This window comes from Somniosus microcephalus, chromosome 2 (genome assembly GCF_052327205.1).
Source record: "Somniosus microcephalus isolate GS21.2 chromosome 2, FLI_Smic_1.0, whole genome shotgun sequence".
Classification (NCBI taxonomy): Eukaryota; Metazoa; Chordata; class Chondrichthyes; order Squaliformes; family Somniosidae; genus Somniosus; species Somniosus microcephalus.
The window spans coordinates 274,321,180-274,338,113 of record NC_140988.1 but is presented as its reverse complement, the minus strand read 5'-3'; the positions used below and the strand labels follow the sequence as shown (position 1 = coordinate 274,338,113).

Below are 16,934 nucleotides of genomic sequence, written 5' to 3'. Positions count from 1 at the left end.
GTGTGGATGAGAGAAAAGCCTGTAGGATGGATGAGCAGTCTGACCATGGCACCATGGTGCAGGGGGCCATTCAAGTGGGGGGGGGGGTGAAAGGGAATGTAGCTGTGGTAGGGGACAATACAGTCAGGGGGATAGATACTGTTCTCTGCAGCTGTGTTCAAGAGTTCGGAAGGTTGTGTTCCCTGCCCGGTGCCTGGGTTCAAGACATCCCCTTGCGGCTGGAGAAGAACTTGGAGTGGGAGGGGGAGGATCCAGTTGCTGTGGTCCACGTAGGAACCAACGACATAGGCAGAACTAGGAATGAGGTTCTGCTGTGGGAGTTTGAGGGGCTAGGATCCAAATTAAAAAGTAGAAACTCAAAGGTAATAATCTCTGGATTATTACCTGAGCCACGTGCACCAAGAACAGGTCAGAGGCTAGGTATTCTGTGGCGAGTGTCTCACCTCCTGACTCCCCAAAGCCTTTCCACCATCTGCAAGGCACAAGTAAGGAGTGTGATGAAATACTCTCCACATGCCTGGATGAGTGCAGCTCGAACAACACTCAAAAAGCTTGACACCATCCAGAACAAAGCAGCCCGCTTGATTGGCACCCCATCCAACACCTTAAACATTCACTCCCTCCACCATTGGTGTACCGTGGCTGCACGGTGTACCATTTACAAGATGCACTGCAGCAACTCATCAAGGCTTCTTCGGTAACACCTCCCAAACCCGCGACCTCTTCGACCTAGAAGGACAAGGGCAGCAGGCGCATGGGAACACCACCACCTCCAAGTTCCCCTCCAAGTCACACACCATCCTGACTTAGAAGTGTATCGCCGATCCTTCATCGTCGCTGGGTGAAAATCCTGGAACTCCCTACCTAACAGCACTGTGGGAGTACCATCACCACACGACTGCAGCGGTTCAAGAAAGCGGCTCACCACGACCTTCTCAAGGGCAACTAGGAATGGGCAATTAATGCTGGCATTGCTGATCTCATAAACAAATTAAAAAAAAATTGGCATAGGGACAAACAGATTAGAGGTTTAAATGCATGGCTCAAAGAGTGGTGTGGGAGGGTGGGGTTTTAGGTCATGGGGCACTGGCACCAGTACTGGGAAAAGAGGGAGCTGTTCCGTTGGGACGGGCTCCACTTAAACCGGGCTAGGACCAGTGTCCTGACGAACTGAATAACTAGGGCAGTAGACAGGGCTTTAAACTAATGAAGGGGGTGGTGGGTGGATTCAGGAAAGAGTAAATTTAAAAGCAGCGAGAGAAATATCAAGGCTCTAGAGCAGAGTAGAGTTTTGGGTAAAAATAAGCAGAGTGGGTCAGGAAGGGGCAGAGAGAATAACAAAGGTAATAAGGCATCAGTGACTAAGGGGACATCAGGGAAAAAGAGAAATATGTCAAAGCTAAAGGCACTATATCTGACTGCGTGAATAGATGAATTAATAACGCAGATGGAAATTAACAGGTTTGGTCTAATAGCCATCACAGAGACATGTTTGCAAAGTGACCAAGGTTGGGAACTAAATATTCCAGGATACATGACATAGAAACATAGAAACATAGAAGATAGGAGCAGGAGTAGGCCATTTGGCCCCTCGAGCCTGCTCCGCCATTCAATGTGATCATGGCTGATCATCCAAATTCAGTACCCAGTCCCTGCTTGCTCCCCATACCCCTTGATCCCTTTAGCCTTAAGAAATATATCCAACTCCTTCTTGAATATATTTACTGAATTGGCCTCTACTGCCTTCTGTGGTAGAGAATTCCACAGGTTCACCACTCTCTGGGTGAAGAAATTCCTCCTCATTTCTGTCCTAAATGGCCTACCCCTTACCCTTGGACTGTAACCCCTGGTTCTGGACTCCCCAACCATCGGGAACATCCTTCCTGCATCTAGTCTGTCCAGTCCTGTCAGAATTTTATAAGTTTCAATGAGATCCCCTCTCATTCTTCTAAACTCCAGTTCTCTATCCAAGTCAATACCTTGCCCCCAATCCCATGTGCCTTAACTTTACATGCTAATCTCTTATGCGAGACCTTATCGAAAGCCTTCTGAAAGTCCAAATACACCACATCCACTGGTTCTCCCTTTTTTGAATAGTGGGTTAACATTAGCTACCCTCCAATCCATGGGTACTGTTCCAGATTCCATCGAATGTTGGAAGATGATCAGCAATGCATCTACTATTTCTAGAGCCACTTCCTTAAGTACCCTAGGATGTAGATTAGGCCCTGGGGATTTATCGGCCTTCAATCCCATCAATTTCCTTAACACCATTTCCCTACAAATACTGATTTCTTTCAGTTCCTCCCTTTCATCAGACCCTATGTTCCCTGACATCTCTGGGAGGTTATTTGTGTCCTCCTTTGTGAAGACAGAACCAAAATATGTATTTAATTGGTCTGCCATTTCTTTGTTCCCCATTATAAATTCCCCTGATTCTGACTGCAAGGGACCTACGCTTGACTTCACCAATCTTTTTCTCTTCACATATCTATCAAAGCTTTTACAGTCAGTTTTTATGTTCCCTGAAAGCTTACTCTCATATTCTATTTTCCCCTTCTTAATTAATCCCTTTGTCCTCCTTTGTTGAATCCTAAACTGCTCCCAATCCTCAGGTTTACTGCTTTTTCTGGCCAATTTATATGTCCTCTCCTTGGATCTTATGCTATCCATAATTTCCCTTGTTAGCCACGGTTGAGTCACCTTTTTTGTTTTATTTTTATTCCAAACTGGGATTAACAAATTCTGTAGTTCATCCATGCGGTCTTTGAATGTTTGCCATTGCCTATCCACCGTCAACCCTTTCAGTGACATTCCCCAATCAATCCTACCCAACTTGCGCCTCAGACCATCATAGTTTCCTTTATTTAAATTCAGGAACCTGGTCTCTGAGTCAACAACTTAATTCTCCATCTTAATGAAGAAATCTATTATATTATGATCGCTCCGACCCAAGGGGCCTCGTACAACAAGATTGCTAATTAATCCTTTCTCGTTACATAATACCCAGTCTAAGATGGCCTGATCTCTGGTTGGTTCCTCGACATATTGGTCTAGGAAACCATCCCGAAAACACTCCAGGAATTCCTCCTCCACAGTATTGTTACTAGTTTGGTTAGCCCAATTTATATGTAGATTAAAGTCACCCATGATGACTGCTGTGCCCTTATTGCACGCTTCTCTAATTTCCCTTTTAATGCCATCCCCAACCTCCGCATTACTGTTTGGAGTGCTATATACCACTCCCACTAATGTTTTCTGCCCCTTGGTATTTCTCAGTTCTACCCATACAGATTCCACATCATCAGAGCTAATATCCTTCCTTACAATTCTGTTAATCCCTTCTTTAACCAGCAATGCTACCCCACCCCCCTTTCCTTTTTGCCTATCTTTCCTGAGTATTGAATACCCCTGGATGTTGAGTTCCTAGCCTTGGCCACCCTGGAGCCATGTTTCCGTAATCCCAATCAAATCATAATCGTTTACCTCTATTTGCGCAGCTAATTCATCCACCTTATTATGAATGCTCCTCGCATTAAGACACAAAGCCTTTAGGCTTGTTTTTTTAACGCTCTTAGACCTATTAAAATTATTATTTACTGTGGCCATGTTTGATTTAAACAATTGATTTCTCTGACTGCCACTTTTGTTTTTCTCCTTCCTATCTTTTGCCTTTACCCTTGTTTCCCTTTCCTCTGTCCCCCTGCTCAGGTTCCCAACCCCCTGCCATTTTAGTTTAAACCCTCCCCCAGAGCACTAGCCAACACTCCCCCTAGGACATCGGTCCTGGCCCTGCCCAGGTGCAAACCGTCCGGTTTGAACTGGTCCCACCTCCCCCAGAACAGGTTCCAATGTCCCAGGAATTTGAATCCCTCCCCCTCACACCATTCCTCTAGCTACGTATTCATCTGAAATATCCTTCTATTTCTACTCTGACTAGCACGTGGCACTGGTAGCAATCCTGAGATTACTACCTTTGAGGTCCTATTTTTTAATTTACCTCCTAACTCCCTATATTCAGCTTTTAGGACCTCATCCCGTTTTTTACCTATATCGTTGGTACCTATATGCACCACGACAACTAGCTGTTCACCCTCCCCCTCCAGAATGCTCTGCAGCCGCTCTGAGACATCCTTGACCCTTGCACCAGGGAGGCAACACACCATCCTGGAGTCTCATTTGCGGCCGCAAAAACGCCTATCTATTCCCCTTACAATAGAATCCCCTATTACTATAGCTCTACCCCTCTTTTTCCTCCCGTCCTGTGCAGCAGAGCCAGCCCTAGTGCCAGGAGGTTGGCTGCTGCCGCCTTCCTCTGATAAGCCATACCCCACAACAGTACTCAAAGTGGTGTATCTGTTTGAGAGGGGATGTCCACAGGGGACCCCTGCACTACCTGCCTGCACCTAGTACTCTGTCTGTTGGTCACCCCTTCCCTTTCTGCCTGTCCAACCTTTGCCTGCGGTGTGACCAACTGATTAAACGTGCTATTCACGACATCCTCAGCATTGCGAATGGTCCAGTATGCATTCAATCGCAGCTCCAGCGCCGCAATGCAGTCTGCCAGTAGCTGCAGCTGGATATACTTCCTGCACACATAGTTGTCAGGGACACTGGAAGTGTCCCTGAGTTCCCACATATCGCAGGAGGAGCATACCACATGGCCGGGCTGTCCTGCCATGTCTTACCCTTTAATTAATTGCAATTAAATTAAATCAAATCAATCCCACCAATTACACTACAGTTAAATGGTATATTTAAGGGCCCTGGTTTACCAACAGTCCCCGCTACACCACAGAGAGCTTAGAAACTATAAATCACAGAGTTAAAGTTTAAAAAGAGGGAAATACTCACCAACCAATCACTTGCCTGCTTTCTGGTGACGTCACACTTCGATTACTTTTTACTTCTCTCCCTCTTTCTGAGATTGGAGATTAGTACGCTCTGAGGCCTACCTGGTCTCTTGGCGCCTCTTTTATACTCGCTCCGCCACGATTCCCGCCGCCACTTGCGCCGCTCTGAGGCCTACCTGGTCTCTTGGAGCCTCTTTTATACTCGCTCCGCCATGATTCCCGCCGCCACTCGCGCCGCTCTGAGGCCTACCTGGTCTATTGGAGCCTCTTTTATACTCGCTCCGCCGTGATTCCCGCCACCGCTCGTGCCGCTCTGAGGCCTACCTGGTCTCTTTGAGCCTCTTTTATACTCGCTCCGCCACGATTCCCGCTGCCACTGGCGCCGCTCTGAGGCCTACCTAGTCTCTTGGAGCCTCTTTTATACTCGCTCCATCATGATTCCCGCCGCCACTCGCGCCGCTCTGAGGCCTACCTGGTCTATTGGAGCCTCTTTTATACTCGCTCTGCCGCAATTCCCGCCACCGCTTGCGCCGCTCTGAGGCCTACCTGAGGCCTCTTTTATACTCGCTCCACCGCGATTACCGCCGCCGCTCGCGCCGCTCTGAATTTTAGAAGGGATAGGCAAAATGGAAAAGGAGGAGCTGTAGCCCTGATAATAAAGGGGCAGAAAACATTGGTGGGAGTTGTTTATAGGCGCCCAAACAGTAGTTGTAATGTAGGGCAGAGTATAAATTGGGAAATTAGAGGTGCATGCAACAAGGGTAATACAGTAATCATGGGGGACGTTAATCTACATATAGACTGGGCAAACCAAATTTGCAGTAATAGTGTGGAGGACGAATTCATGGAATGTATGCAAGATAGTTTTCTACATCAGTATGTCAAGGAACCAACAGGTTATTTTAGATCTAGTATTGTGCAATGAGAAAGAGTTAATTAATAACCTTGTAGTAAAGAGGCCTTTGGGGAAGAGTGACCATAATATGATAGAATTTTATATTGAGTTTGAAAGTGGCTTCGTTAAATCCGAAACTAGGGTCTTAAATCTAAACAAAGCAAACTACATAGGTATGAGGGGCGAGTTGGCTAAGGTAGATTGGGAAACTACATTAAAAGGTATAACCGTGGACAAGCAATGGCTAGCATTTAAAGAATTAATACATAATTTACAACAAATATACATTCCTTTAAGGCACAAAAAACCCCACAGGAAAAGTGATCCAACCACGGCTAACAAGAGAAGTTCAAGATAGTATTAGATCAAAGGAAGAGGCTTATAATGCTGCCAAAAAGAATAGTAGGCCTGAGGATTGGGAGGATTTTAGAATTCAGCAAAGGGGGACCAAGAAATTTATTAAGAAAGGGAAAATAGAATATGAGAGTAAACTAGCAAGAGACATAAAAACAGATTGTAACAGCTTCTATAGGTATGCAAAAAGGAAAAGATTAGCGAAAGTAAATGTGTGTACCTTACAGGCTGAGACAGGAGAAATTATAATGAGGAATAAGGAAATGGAAGACAAATTAAACAAATACTTTGGGCTGGATTTTACTAGCCCTGAGGAGACGGGTTTGGAGGCGGGACTGCTGGCAAAATCAAAAAGAATGGAGGGAGGTCTCGAAACTGCTCTGAACCCGCCTCCAAACAATCTTCCCGGGAGTCAGGATCCCGATTTGCGCAGGGACCCAACTCCTAGCGGCGGGAAGAGGATTATAGCCACTTAAATGCCTGTTAACAGGTAGTTAAGAGGCTTTTTCCCATTTTGCGGCTTCTGCTGCGGGCTTCCCAATGTTGGAGAACCCCACCAGGGTAAGTGAGGCATGCTGTGGGTCTGTTGTTATGTTTGTGTATAGATGACAGCTGCAGAAGTGGTGTGAAGGATCCAATGGTACACTGGTAAGCATCACAGGTAAGGAGATGTTGGGGAAGTCATTTTTAATGCATTTAGATTTTTCTGTAGGTGACAAGCTTTGAAGTGTTTGTGTGGCCTCACCTCATTGGGAGAAGTGACAGATGGCTTCTGTAACCTCACCTGCAGCTGCCATCTGTTTTATCCTAAGGAGAGAAAGCCTGGGTGCAAGGGCTCACCTTTGTACAGTGATTGGCAGTGTTTGCAGCACCTCAATGCTGTCAAACACTGAAAAATCATCTGTCAAACAAAAATGAGTGTGTCCCCTTTAAGAAAACCAGCAGATGACGCGTCATCAACTGACTTCATCTGACACCGGCTTTCTCTTAATTGGCCGGCAAGCCCGCAGGGCGGGCTTTACAAGGCCAATTGATGCAAAATAGCGTCTGTGCGTCAGGCGTCATTAGGGCGGGATTGGAACCCGCAAGTCAGCTGACCCGCTCCCAACTCGCCTCTTCAGGTAAGATCATGGTCTTTGTGTCTGTCTTCACGGAAGAAGATGCAAAAAACCTCCCGGAAATAGTGGACAATCAAGGGTTTGCGAGAATGAGGAACTGAATTAGTAAAAAAGTAGTACTGGACAAATTAATGGGACTGAAAGCCAATAAATCCCCTGGACCTGATGGCCTATATCCTAGGGTTTTGAAAGAGTTGGCTATAGAGATAGTGGATGCATTGATTGTCATTTTCCAAAAATCCATAGATTCTAGAATGGTTCCTGCGGATTAGAAGGTGGCAAATGTAATCCCACTATTTAAGAAAGGAGGGAGAGAGAAAACGAGGAACTACAGACCAGTTAGCCTGATATCAGTAGTAGGGAAAATGCTAGAATCTACTATTAAGGACGTGGTAACAGGGCACTTAGAATATAATAATAGGATTGGGCAGAGTCAACGTGGATTTATGCAAGGGAAATCGTGTTTGACAAATCTGTTGGAGTTTTTTGAGGTTGTATCTAGCAGAATAGATAACGGGGAACCAGTGGATGTGGTGTATTTGGATTTTCAGAAGGCATTCGATAAGGTGCCGCACAAGAGGTTATTAAACAAAATTAGGACTCATGGGATTGGGGGTAATATACTGGCATGGATTGAGGATTGGTTAACGGACAGAAAACAGAGAGTAGGCATAAACAGGTAATTTTCAGGTTGGCAGGCTGTAACTAGTGGGGTAGCGCAAGGATCAGTGCTTGGGCCTCAGCTATTCACAATCTACATCAATGATTTGGATGAGGGGACCAAATATAATATATCCAAGTTTGCTGATGATACAAAGCTGGGTGGGAATGTAAGTTGTGAGGAGGATGCAAGGAGGCTTCAAGGGGATATAGACAGGCTAAGTGAGTGGGCAAGAACATGGCAAATGGAATATAATGTGGAGAAATCTGAAGTTATCCACTTTGGTAGGAAAAATAGAAAAGCAGAGTATTTTTTAAATGGTGAGAGATTGGGAAATGTTGATGTGCAGAGGGACCTGGGTGTCCTTGTACACGAATCACTGAAAGTTAACATGCAGGTACAGCAAGCAATTAGGAAAGCAAATGGTATGTTGGCCTTTATTACAAGAGGATTTGAGTATAAGAGTAAAGACGTCTTACTGCAATTATATAAGGCCCTGGTAAGACCACTGTTAGATCTGTGATTCAGAGAGTATGATGTTTTTCAATAACCACACGGATGCTGTAACTTAACAATCAACAGGTATTTACTGGTGGAGGGTAGTCTCAAGATTGGGGGTACAGAGGCATGCGCAAGGCTTATATACAGGTGTGGTCACTGCCGGTACTACAGTATACAGGAGCTGTAAAAGTAGTTCTGTCTTAAAGGTACATACACTACAACCACACCTGGAGTATTGTGTACAGTTTTGGTCTCCTTACCTAAGGAAGGATATACTTGCCATAGAGGGAGTGCAACGAAGGTTCACCAGACTGGTTCCTGGGATGGGGGGATTGTCTTATGAGGAGAGATTGAGTAGACTTGGCCTATATTCTCTGGAGTTTAGAAGAATGAGAGATGATCTCATTGAAACATTGAAAACATTGAAAATTCTTACAGGGCTTGACAGGGTAGATGCAGGGAGGATGTTTCCCCTGGCTGGGGAGTCTAGAACCAAGGGTTACAGTCTCAGAATAAGGGGTCGGCCATTTAGGACTGAGATGAGGAGAAATTCCTTCACTCAGTGGGTGGTGAATCTTTGGAATTCTCTACCCCAGAGGGCTGTCGAAGCTGAGTCGTTGAGTATATTCAAGATAGAGATCGATAGATTTTTGAATATTAAGGGAATCAAGGGATATGGGGATAGTGCAGGAAAGTGGAGATTAGGTAGAAGATCAGCCATGATCTTATTGAATGGCAGAGCAGGCTCGACGGGCCAAATGGCCTACTCCTGCTCCTATTTCTTGTGTTCTTATGTTCTTAAAGTAATATGGGCAATAAAAAATTGTTATTTTATTTCAATTTTCTTTGACCACTTTTGTCTATTAATTATAAAAGTGGCGGACATGAGAAAAAGGGCTGTTTGACTGACAGTCAATAATCATCCAATCCGGTAATGAAGAGTCTATTCACTTTCCAACTGGTGTGCATAGACAGTACACCGTGAGTATGGACATGTTGAGTGACCAATGGCGAAAGTGTGGGAGCGGGGCGGTTCAAGGCAGAAGGTCATGTGATGACACCTCCAGGAAGATGCCCAACCAGAGTTGGCAACCCTATAGTCTTGAGCAGAGGCTGTTAAGCTAGGGGGTACAAGGAGGTTATCAGGGAGCGGGAGGAAATTATCAGGGGCCTGTTGTAACTCATTAACAGGTAATACCTGCAATATTTATTTTCCCCATTAGTGGTGCTGTGGTACTCCCTTCAACTCTCTCAAGCACCCCCTGCAAACAATTCCAGTTTACAGGCATTTTCAGTGCTACTCCATTTAAATGTGTTTCTTTCAGTTAAAATATAAGTTGTTTGCCTTCTGGTCTGCACCTCTGCAACATAATTTTTTTTTTGCAGGTGCTCATGAGGGGTCCCTGCTGCCACAGAGAGATAAATAAATTGTAGCAAATCATTGTCCCTCCCTCGACTCTGCTTCAAAAATCTGTTAAAAGGTTCCCTGCCCTGTGTTCTACAGCTCTGTGGAGCATCGCTTCTTTTGGCCTCTTCATCAAAGTCCTTATGAGCCCTTGGCCCCCTGATGTTTAGAGGGAATTGATAAATAGCTCTCTTTAAAAACTTGTCTTGACCTCAAAAGTTATTCTCTACACCCTCTCTGGAAAGTTTATTTTGCCCTGCTTGGATTTCATGTTGCTGCTTGCTTGTAGGAGAGCAGAGTGAAGTAGGAATTAAAGGGGAATTGGGGGATTAGGGAGAGGTGAGGGAGACCAGGAATGGGAATTTGGGGGGTGAGGATGCAGTGAAGCGGGAATTGGGGTGAGGGAAGAAGTGAGGGACAGGAGTGGGTGAAGTAGCACAACGAGGGGAATTCGAAGCAGAAAAGTGTGCAGGGGGATTTGGATGAAGCGAGGGAACATGGCATTGGGGGTGTATTACAGAGGCTACATGGGAAGCAAATGGTGAAGTGACGGTGGGAGTATTGGGAGTGATATTGAGAGGACACAACTGGGGAGAAAAGAACACAGGTGTGAGGTGGTGATGTGAAGGAAAAGGAATAGACTAGGCATTGGGGGGTGAGAGGGTTACAGAAAAGAGTAAGGGAGGCAATAGGACAGACGATGTCCTGGTAAATAATAGCATCAAAATGGGGTATGCAGCTGCAGAGACAAGTGAAAGGCAAGGAGATGGCAGTGGTTCCCTTTCTCATTGCTTTCCTCACCCTTTGAGTCATCACCAATCATCTGTCCCCTGTCCCCCCCACCCCTGCACCCAAAGCCTACCTACAGCTGATCAGAATCATCTGCCAATCTTCACCAATATTTCCCACCAACTAGTCTATGTACCTCTCACTGCCAAAAGGAGAGGGAGAGAAAGCAAAATGATAAAAGGTAGAGAAGAACAGGACACAGAGAGAAACAGAAGAGGACTCACAGACAACCAGAAAAAATGACAGGAAGATGCAAGGATAGTGAGAGAACCAACAAAGACATACAAGACACAGATCATATTCTGCAACTTATTATGAACAATGCATTACAACATGCAGTTACTTACAAAACATTGATCTGTTTGAAAAACAGTCCCTCTCGCTTCAAATCCTTTCTTTCCCTGCTAAAACATATAAATTTAAACTTGCCACCCCATCCCAGCACTCCCCACCACTGCTTCTTCCTCAACCCATCCATTGACTTATCGTGGTCAACACAACAGAAGAACCAGCAGTGTATATAAAAAAAGTTTTGAATCCAGAAAATGTATGTCATACTTCTGACATCATACTTCAAAGTTTTAGAAAACAGAGGGGGAAAAATTCAGTTGGTTGTGCCACCCGTTAGCGCCTTAAGAGGGCGCTAAGTGGGGCGCAAACCAACTAGCGTCCGGGTGCGGCACTGCCCACGCCTCCCGCAAAATTCAGCGGGAGGTTAGTAGTGGCGCTAACCGGTAGCGCCCTGCGGCGCTGCGCTGCTGGCAATGACGTCATTGGTATGCGCAGCGCCCCGCTCATGCCCCGGCCACGATCTTTGGTAGCTATGTCCGACAGGGTCAGGGGGGCGTACCTACGGCCAGGGAGGCGCAATTTAAAGGCGAGGTGCGGGGCGGCCATTTATATTGCTGGCCGCCTGCCAGCACCCGCCTGCGCTCCTGTCCCTGGCCTCCTGAACCGCCCCCCCCCCCGCAGAGTGCCGGCTGCGCTCCAAGAGCCCGGCACTTCTCTTGGGTGCCGGGCTCTTTTGCCTGCACTCCCAATCCCCGGGGGCCCAGCTGGGCCCCAGGTCACGCTACACAAGGCCCCTCGCCTTTAAGAAGGGGAGGAAGGCCTGCAATATCACGGCGCAACGTGCCGCAGCGTGGCGCTGCAGCATGTAATGCCACGATATTCACTCGCAGCGCCCCAAGAGGGAGGCGGGGCACTTCCAGTAGCACCCCGCTTCCCTCTTGGGGCGCAACCACTCAATTTCCGGCGCGGGGGCGCTAATTTTTCCGGGTAGCGCCCCGGCGAAGTTAGCGCCTCAATTGGGGCGCTACTCAATTTTTAGCCCTCAGAGAATGAAAACCACTCATTTCTTCCTGTTATTTCTGATGTTCAAACATTGGCCTCTCCTTAAGGGTAGAAACAAAGGAATTCACAAGCATCTAACAATCTACAGCAACTTCCCTCAGCCATGAGCTTTTAAGTGACCTCAGACTGTACCTATTTACACCACTTTACGACAGGGAGTATCTGAGCAGTGGCCTTTAAGGGGCAGGCTGAGTTAAGCACAGCTCCACCTTAGTGGCTAAATGTCACAACTGAGCAACACCATGGGATCAGCTAATAAAATATAGATAGGAAGATGACTTGTTTTAATAAGTAGCAGAATTACTTCCCTTCTGTTACGCGGCTTTTTTCTCAAATGTACATTTTTTTAAGTTTCTGTGAGACAAGTGAGTTTTCTTTACTAATGATCACTTCTCATTTATCAGCAACCAGTGACCAACAAGCTGCCTCTTTTGAGATGGAAATGTCACAAGTCGGGTTCAGTGCACATTATACAGAGGTAAGATATTGAGAATCTCCCCAAACACATTTATTTTGTACCATTCTTGACTTAAACTCAGAACATAATCTTTATTTTTAATGACCACACTGTAACAACCAGGAGTTTCATTCCTAAATACAACAGCCCTATCATTGGGCAGAGCAACTAATACTGGGGACAATCTTTACTGTGTCACTGAGGTTTTGCAGCCATTTAAAAGTTGGGAATGCATGTTGTCCGTCATGCCAGAGAAGTGAGGAATTATGTTGAGGAAAATAGAATGTTGCAGAAGTTCCTCTGTTAGCAAATTTTTCATGCTGTACAGTGAGGTTAAAGTTGGGTTTTGCATCTGGATACCGTAGGTTAATTCTTTGGAAGAACAACCCCAATAAAACTCAAGTGCATACTATGTTTAACCACAGCATTGCTCAATAGACTGTACTCCACTAGCTCCTGGACCACAAGTTCTCCCACCAGGAGCACAAACCGGGAATGCAGGTGATGCAGGAAATTGAATGGATAGAAAATTGTGGGGAGCACATGCCGGATTCCCAGTATGTACTCCCAGTGGGCAAAGCTCCTCACCGGCACTGCGATTTGCAAAACTACCTCTTGTATGTTAATTTGTTGTATTATCATAATGCCAACTATTTCTGATGTGGAGCTGGTGGCAATATCAAAATAAACTTGCCGGATTTGCTAAGGCCTGTGGTCAGGAAGACCCAATAACAAAATAGTGCTATCTGACTGCCAGCCTTAACAAATCCAGGTTTGATGTTGCCACCGGCTGTGTGAGATTTGTACGTCTAGAGTTACTGGCACTAATACAGCAGTACAGCAATATAAGAGCAGCTTAAAAGCAGCTTGCATTTTTCAAGCATGTTGATTTGATTCTTTCGCCAATAGCGAACTGTATTTAGACAAAAATCAGTAGAAATTAACAGGCAAAAACAAAGTGGTGTTAAATATAATAGCAATTCTGTGTAACAGTGCCAGGGTACCAATTGGAAAACTCCCTCTTTAATTATTATTTACTGCAGCTTCCCCTTTCCAACTGTTAACTCCGCTAGTCTGACTATTTAAGCATTGATTATTTAGTATTTATTTTTCGAGTGTGAAATTATATCACAGCTTCTTGTGTGGTTTCCTCATTCTACACACTAGGACAACATCATGTTAGGAGCTGTTGGAGCCTATGATTGGAATGGAACAGTCATTATGCTGAATAACACTGAAGCAGTCATCCCTGACAATGAGGCATTTTTAGGCAAATCAGAAGAAAGTAATGAACCTCTTGCTGGATATTTAGGTATGAAAAGCATTGAGCTGCAGCCTCAGGTACAAAATTTAGACTTCCTAAATTAAGAGTATTAACTGGTAAAAATGTGACTTTCTGAGATAGATTAATTACAAAAATCACAGTTTATCATCATTGTGAAAGATTAGTTGGTGTGGCGTGAACCTTTGGCTTATTGGTAGCTTTCCCACCTCTTGAGTCAGAAGTTGCAAGGTTTGACACCCACTCCAGACAATCCTGGCAAGTGGAGACCAGGGGGTAGATTTTGCCGAACCTGTTGGGAAGAAGACGGGACTTCCCCTTTCGGGTTTTTGACCCACCTACTTCAACGTCCGGCCAATCCGCGCGATTTCCCTTGATTGACCTTGTTGAGCCCACCCAGCGGGCTCAGCAGGCCAATTAAAGGCCACCCGGCAACAGGTGACATCACAGACTGCAATTTCCTCTGTCAAGAGTTCTTGACAGATGAAATATCAGTGTCTCACAGCTGTTTGAAGCTGTGAAACACTGACACTCTGAGTTCTAAGCTGAGTCATTCTGCACAGACTCAGTTAGAACTCTCACCGGCACTCAAAGCTAAAGGCTGTCACTTTTGACAGATCGCAGCCGTTCAGCTTTCAGTTCCGGCTGAGTGGTGCGCTCCCAATGGCTACAGGAAGAAAGGCTGCTAAGGTAAGTACAGGTAAGTAAAAGTTCTTTACACACTTTAGACACACCAAACACACTTACCTTTGCACTCATGCACCCATCACTCACCTGAGCGCTGACATCGCGACCCCTCCAACTCCTTCAACCCAACGGCCCGACTGCTCTAACCTGGCGTGGTTTGGAGCCATCAGGAATCCCACACGAAACCCCTCAAAATAGGGATTAGGCTAAAAACTGCCTGTTAACTACCTGTTAACAGGCAGTTAATTGGCACTAATCTCTTCCCACCTGGTTTCGGCGGGTCCCAGTGCAGGGCGGGTACCTGCTGCCCCTGAAACTTACGTGGGGCGGGGTTTTGGGCGGGATGGTGGCGGGACCCCCAAATTCAGGATTTCCCCCCCCCCACACGCCTGAAACCCCGCCTGACGGCTCCCCGAAAGTCTCGCCCCAGAGCTCTGAACTCTGGGTTGACGTCCAGTAGGATACTTGTGTGAGTGTAAGTGCTTCCCACCCCCAACCCCCCTCATCATATGCATTGTGGGATCCCATAACACTGTCCTATCTGCTGGTATACAGCTGGAAGGAGCCTTCACAGCTCAACCTGTCAGGCTGTTAATCAGTCTGCAAATTTTTCTGCTGCTTTACACTTTAGGAAAGAGAGCAAAGACACAAAAACAACTGGTACACTATGGTAAATGCTTTTATTGCAAATTTGTATTTATTATGGACCATAGACCAGCTTTACGCACCTGTATTCTGGATGGTGAATTATTCTAGGAGATCGATTTTACTTCAACAAGATTTATTTTAGGATTATTCATTTTGGAAGGATGGGCCAATTTATCATTGATTGTTGCTGAGTTGAACCTCATTTTAACAAATTCAATTGTTGCACACTTCCCATTCCTGCAGATATTTTCCTGGCCTTAGCTGAAGTTCCTTGCAGTAAGTAGATGAAACCTCAGTAAAATAAACCTCGGATTAAAAGAACTGTTGTGTTAGTCGCACAAATTTGTCATAAAGTGTTATGACTGCAACTAAAAATTCTAGACTTGTGGTACTAATAGGGGTATATTAATTCCACAACAGGTATATCTGAATAAAAAGATATTCCAATTTATTTCCACCTTCTGTTTTATCATCTTATAAAACAAGTGATACAGCAGAATAACCTTTCAGATATTTGTGGTATATGCTATAAATCTGGTAAACTGAGTAGAGTTTTTATAGCACACTGGTGCACTTTTCAGAGCATTGAAACCTCCATAAGACACTCTGTCTGAACTTTCATTAAAGTCTATCGATTCCCAATATTTAGGTTACTCTCTGAGCTCTGTCTCAGTTGCTGGAGATGTGTGGTATGTTGCTGGACAGCCTCGATACAATCATACCGGACAAGTTATTATTTATACTTCAAAGGGAAAGAAAACGAGCATTGTACAGACCCTGAAAGGAGAACAGGTATTTCACTAATATAATTGTGTGATATTTTGAGTCACCATTCTGCTCAGCTCTATCCCTTTGAAAGTTGTGATAGTATTTCTGCATCATGTTAAACATATGAGTTTAATTATTTTAATTTTAATTTTTTTTTACTCTATTGTTTAGTTTAATCAAATTTTATGTTGTAACGTAAGAGAGGGTGTAAGAGGGTTCCATGTTCTTTGTTAATTATCTAAATTTAAAACTTGTTCCCCCCAAATCCTAGTTCAGACCAGGAGGTTGTCATGTAACAACCTAATGTTATATTAGACCTTAAAGTAAACTCTCACATTGGTTTTACCTAGAGAACACATGAGAAATCAGAGCCTTTTGTACATTATTGACATGATAATCAGTAAAAGCTGAGTGTCATTTAGAGTTACAGGAAGTGGGGCACTTGGAAACTTATACAGGTGTCTCCAATTAAATATGGATTGCAGCTATGGTAATGTGATCTGTAAGAAGCATTGAATCCAGTTTTGTTAGCTGGATTCTCGTTTTGTTGAAATTTCTTCAGCTAACTTTTTAAAAATTTGTTGTTGGGATGTGGGCCATGATGGCAAGGCTGCATTTACTCCCCATTCCTAGTTGCCCTGAGAAGTTAGTGATGGCCTTCTTCTTTAACGACTATAGTCTTTGTGCTCTTTGTGCTTCCACACTGATGTTAGGTACGGTATTCTAGGATATTAAAAAAAGAGAGACTTGCATTTATATAGCACCTTTCACTACCTCAGGACGTTCCAAAATGCTTTACAGCCAATGAAGTACTTTTGAAGTGTAGTCACTGTTGCAATGTAGGAAATGCAGCAGCCAATTTGCACACAGCAAACTCCCACAAACAGCAATGTGATTATGACCAGATAATCTATTTTTTGTAAAGTTGATTGAGGGATAAATATTGGCCAGGACACCAGGGATAACTCCCCTGCTATTCTTCGAAATAATGCCATGGGATCCTTTACGTCCACCTGAGAGCACAGACAGAGCTTTGGCTTAATGTCTCATCTGAAAGACGGCACCTCTGACAGTGCAGCACTCCCTTAGTACTGCACTGGATTGTCAGCCTAGATTTTTGTAATCTAGTCTCGAGTGGGACTTGAACCCACAACCATTCTGAA

General features: G+C 44.9%; 1 protein-coding gene across 1 annotated transcript in view; it reads left to right on the top strand.

Moving 5' to 3' along the window:
• itga1 (integrin, alpha 1) overlaps positions 1–16,934 on the top strand; it is a 296,244-nt gene that overhangs the window by 130,817 nt on the left and 148,493 nt on the right. The window contains exons 10-12 of the mRNA XM_085965982.1: positions 12,334–12,407; positions 13,554–13,698; positions 15,653–15,795. Of these exons, the coding sequence (XP_085822108.1) occupies positions 12,334–12,407; positions 13,554–13,698; positions 15,653–15,795 (362 nt within the window). The remainder of the gene's footprint in view (positions 1–12,333; positions 12,408–13,553; positions 13,699–15,652; positions 15,796–16,934) is intronic.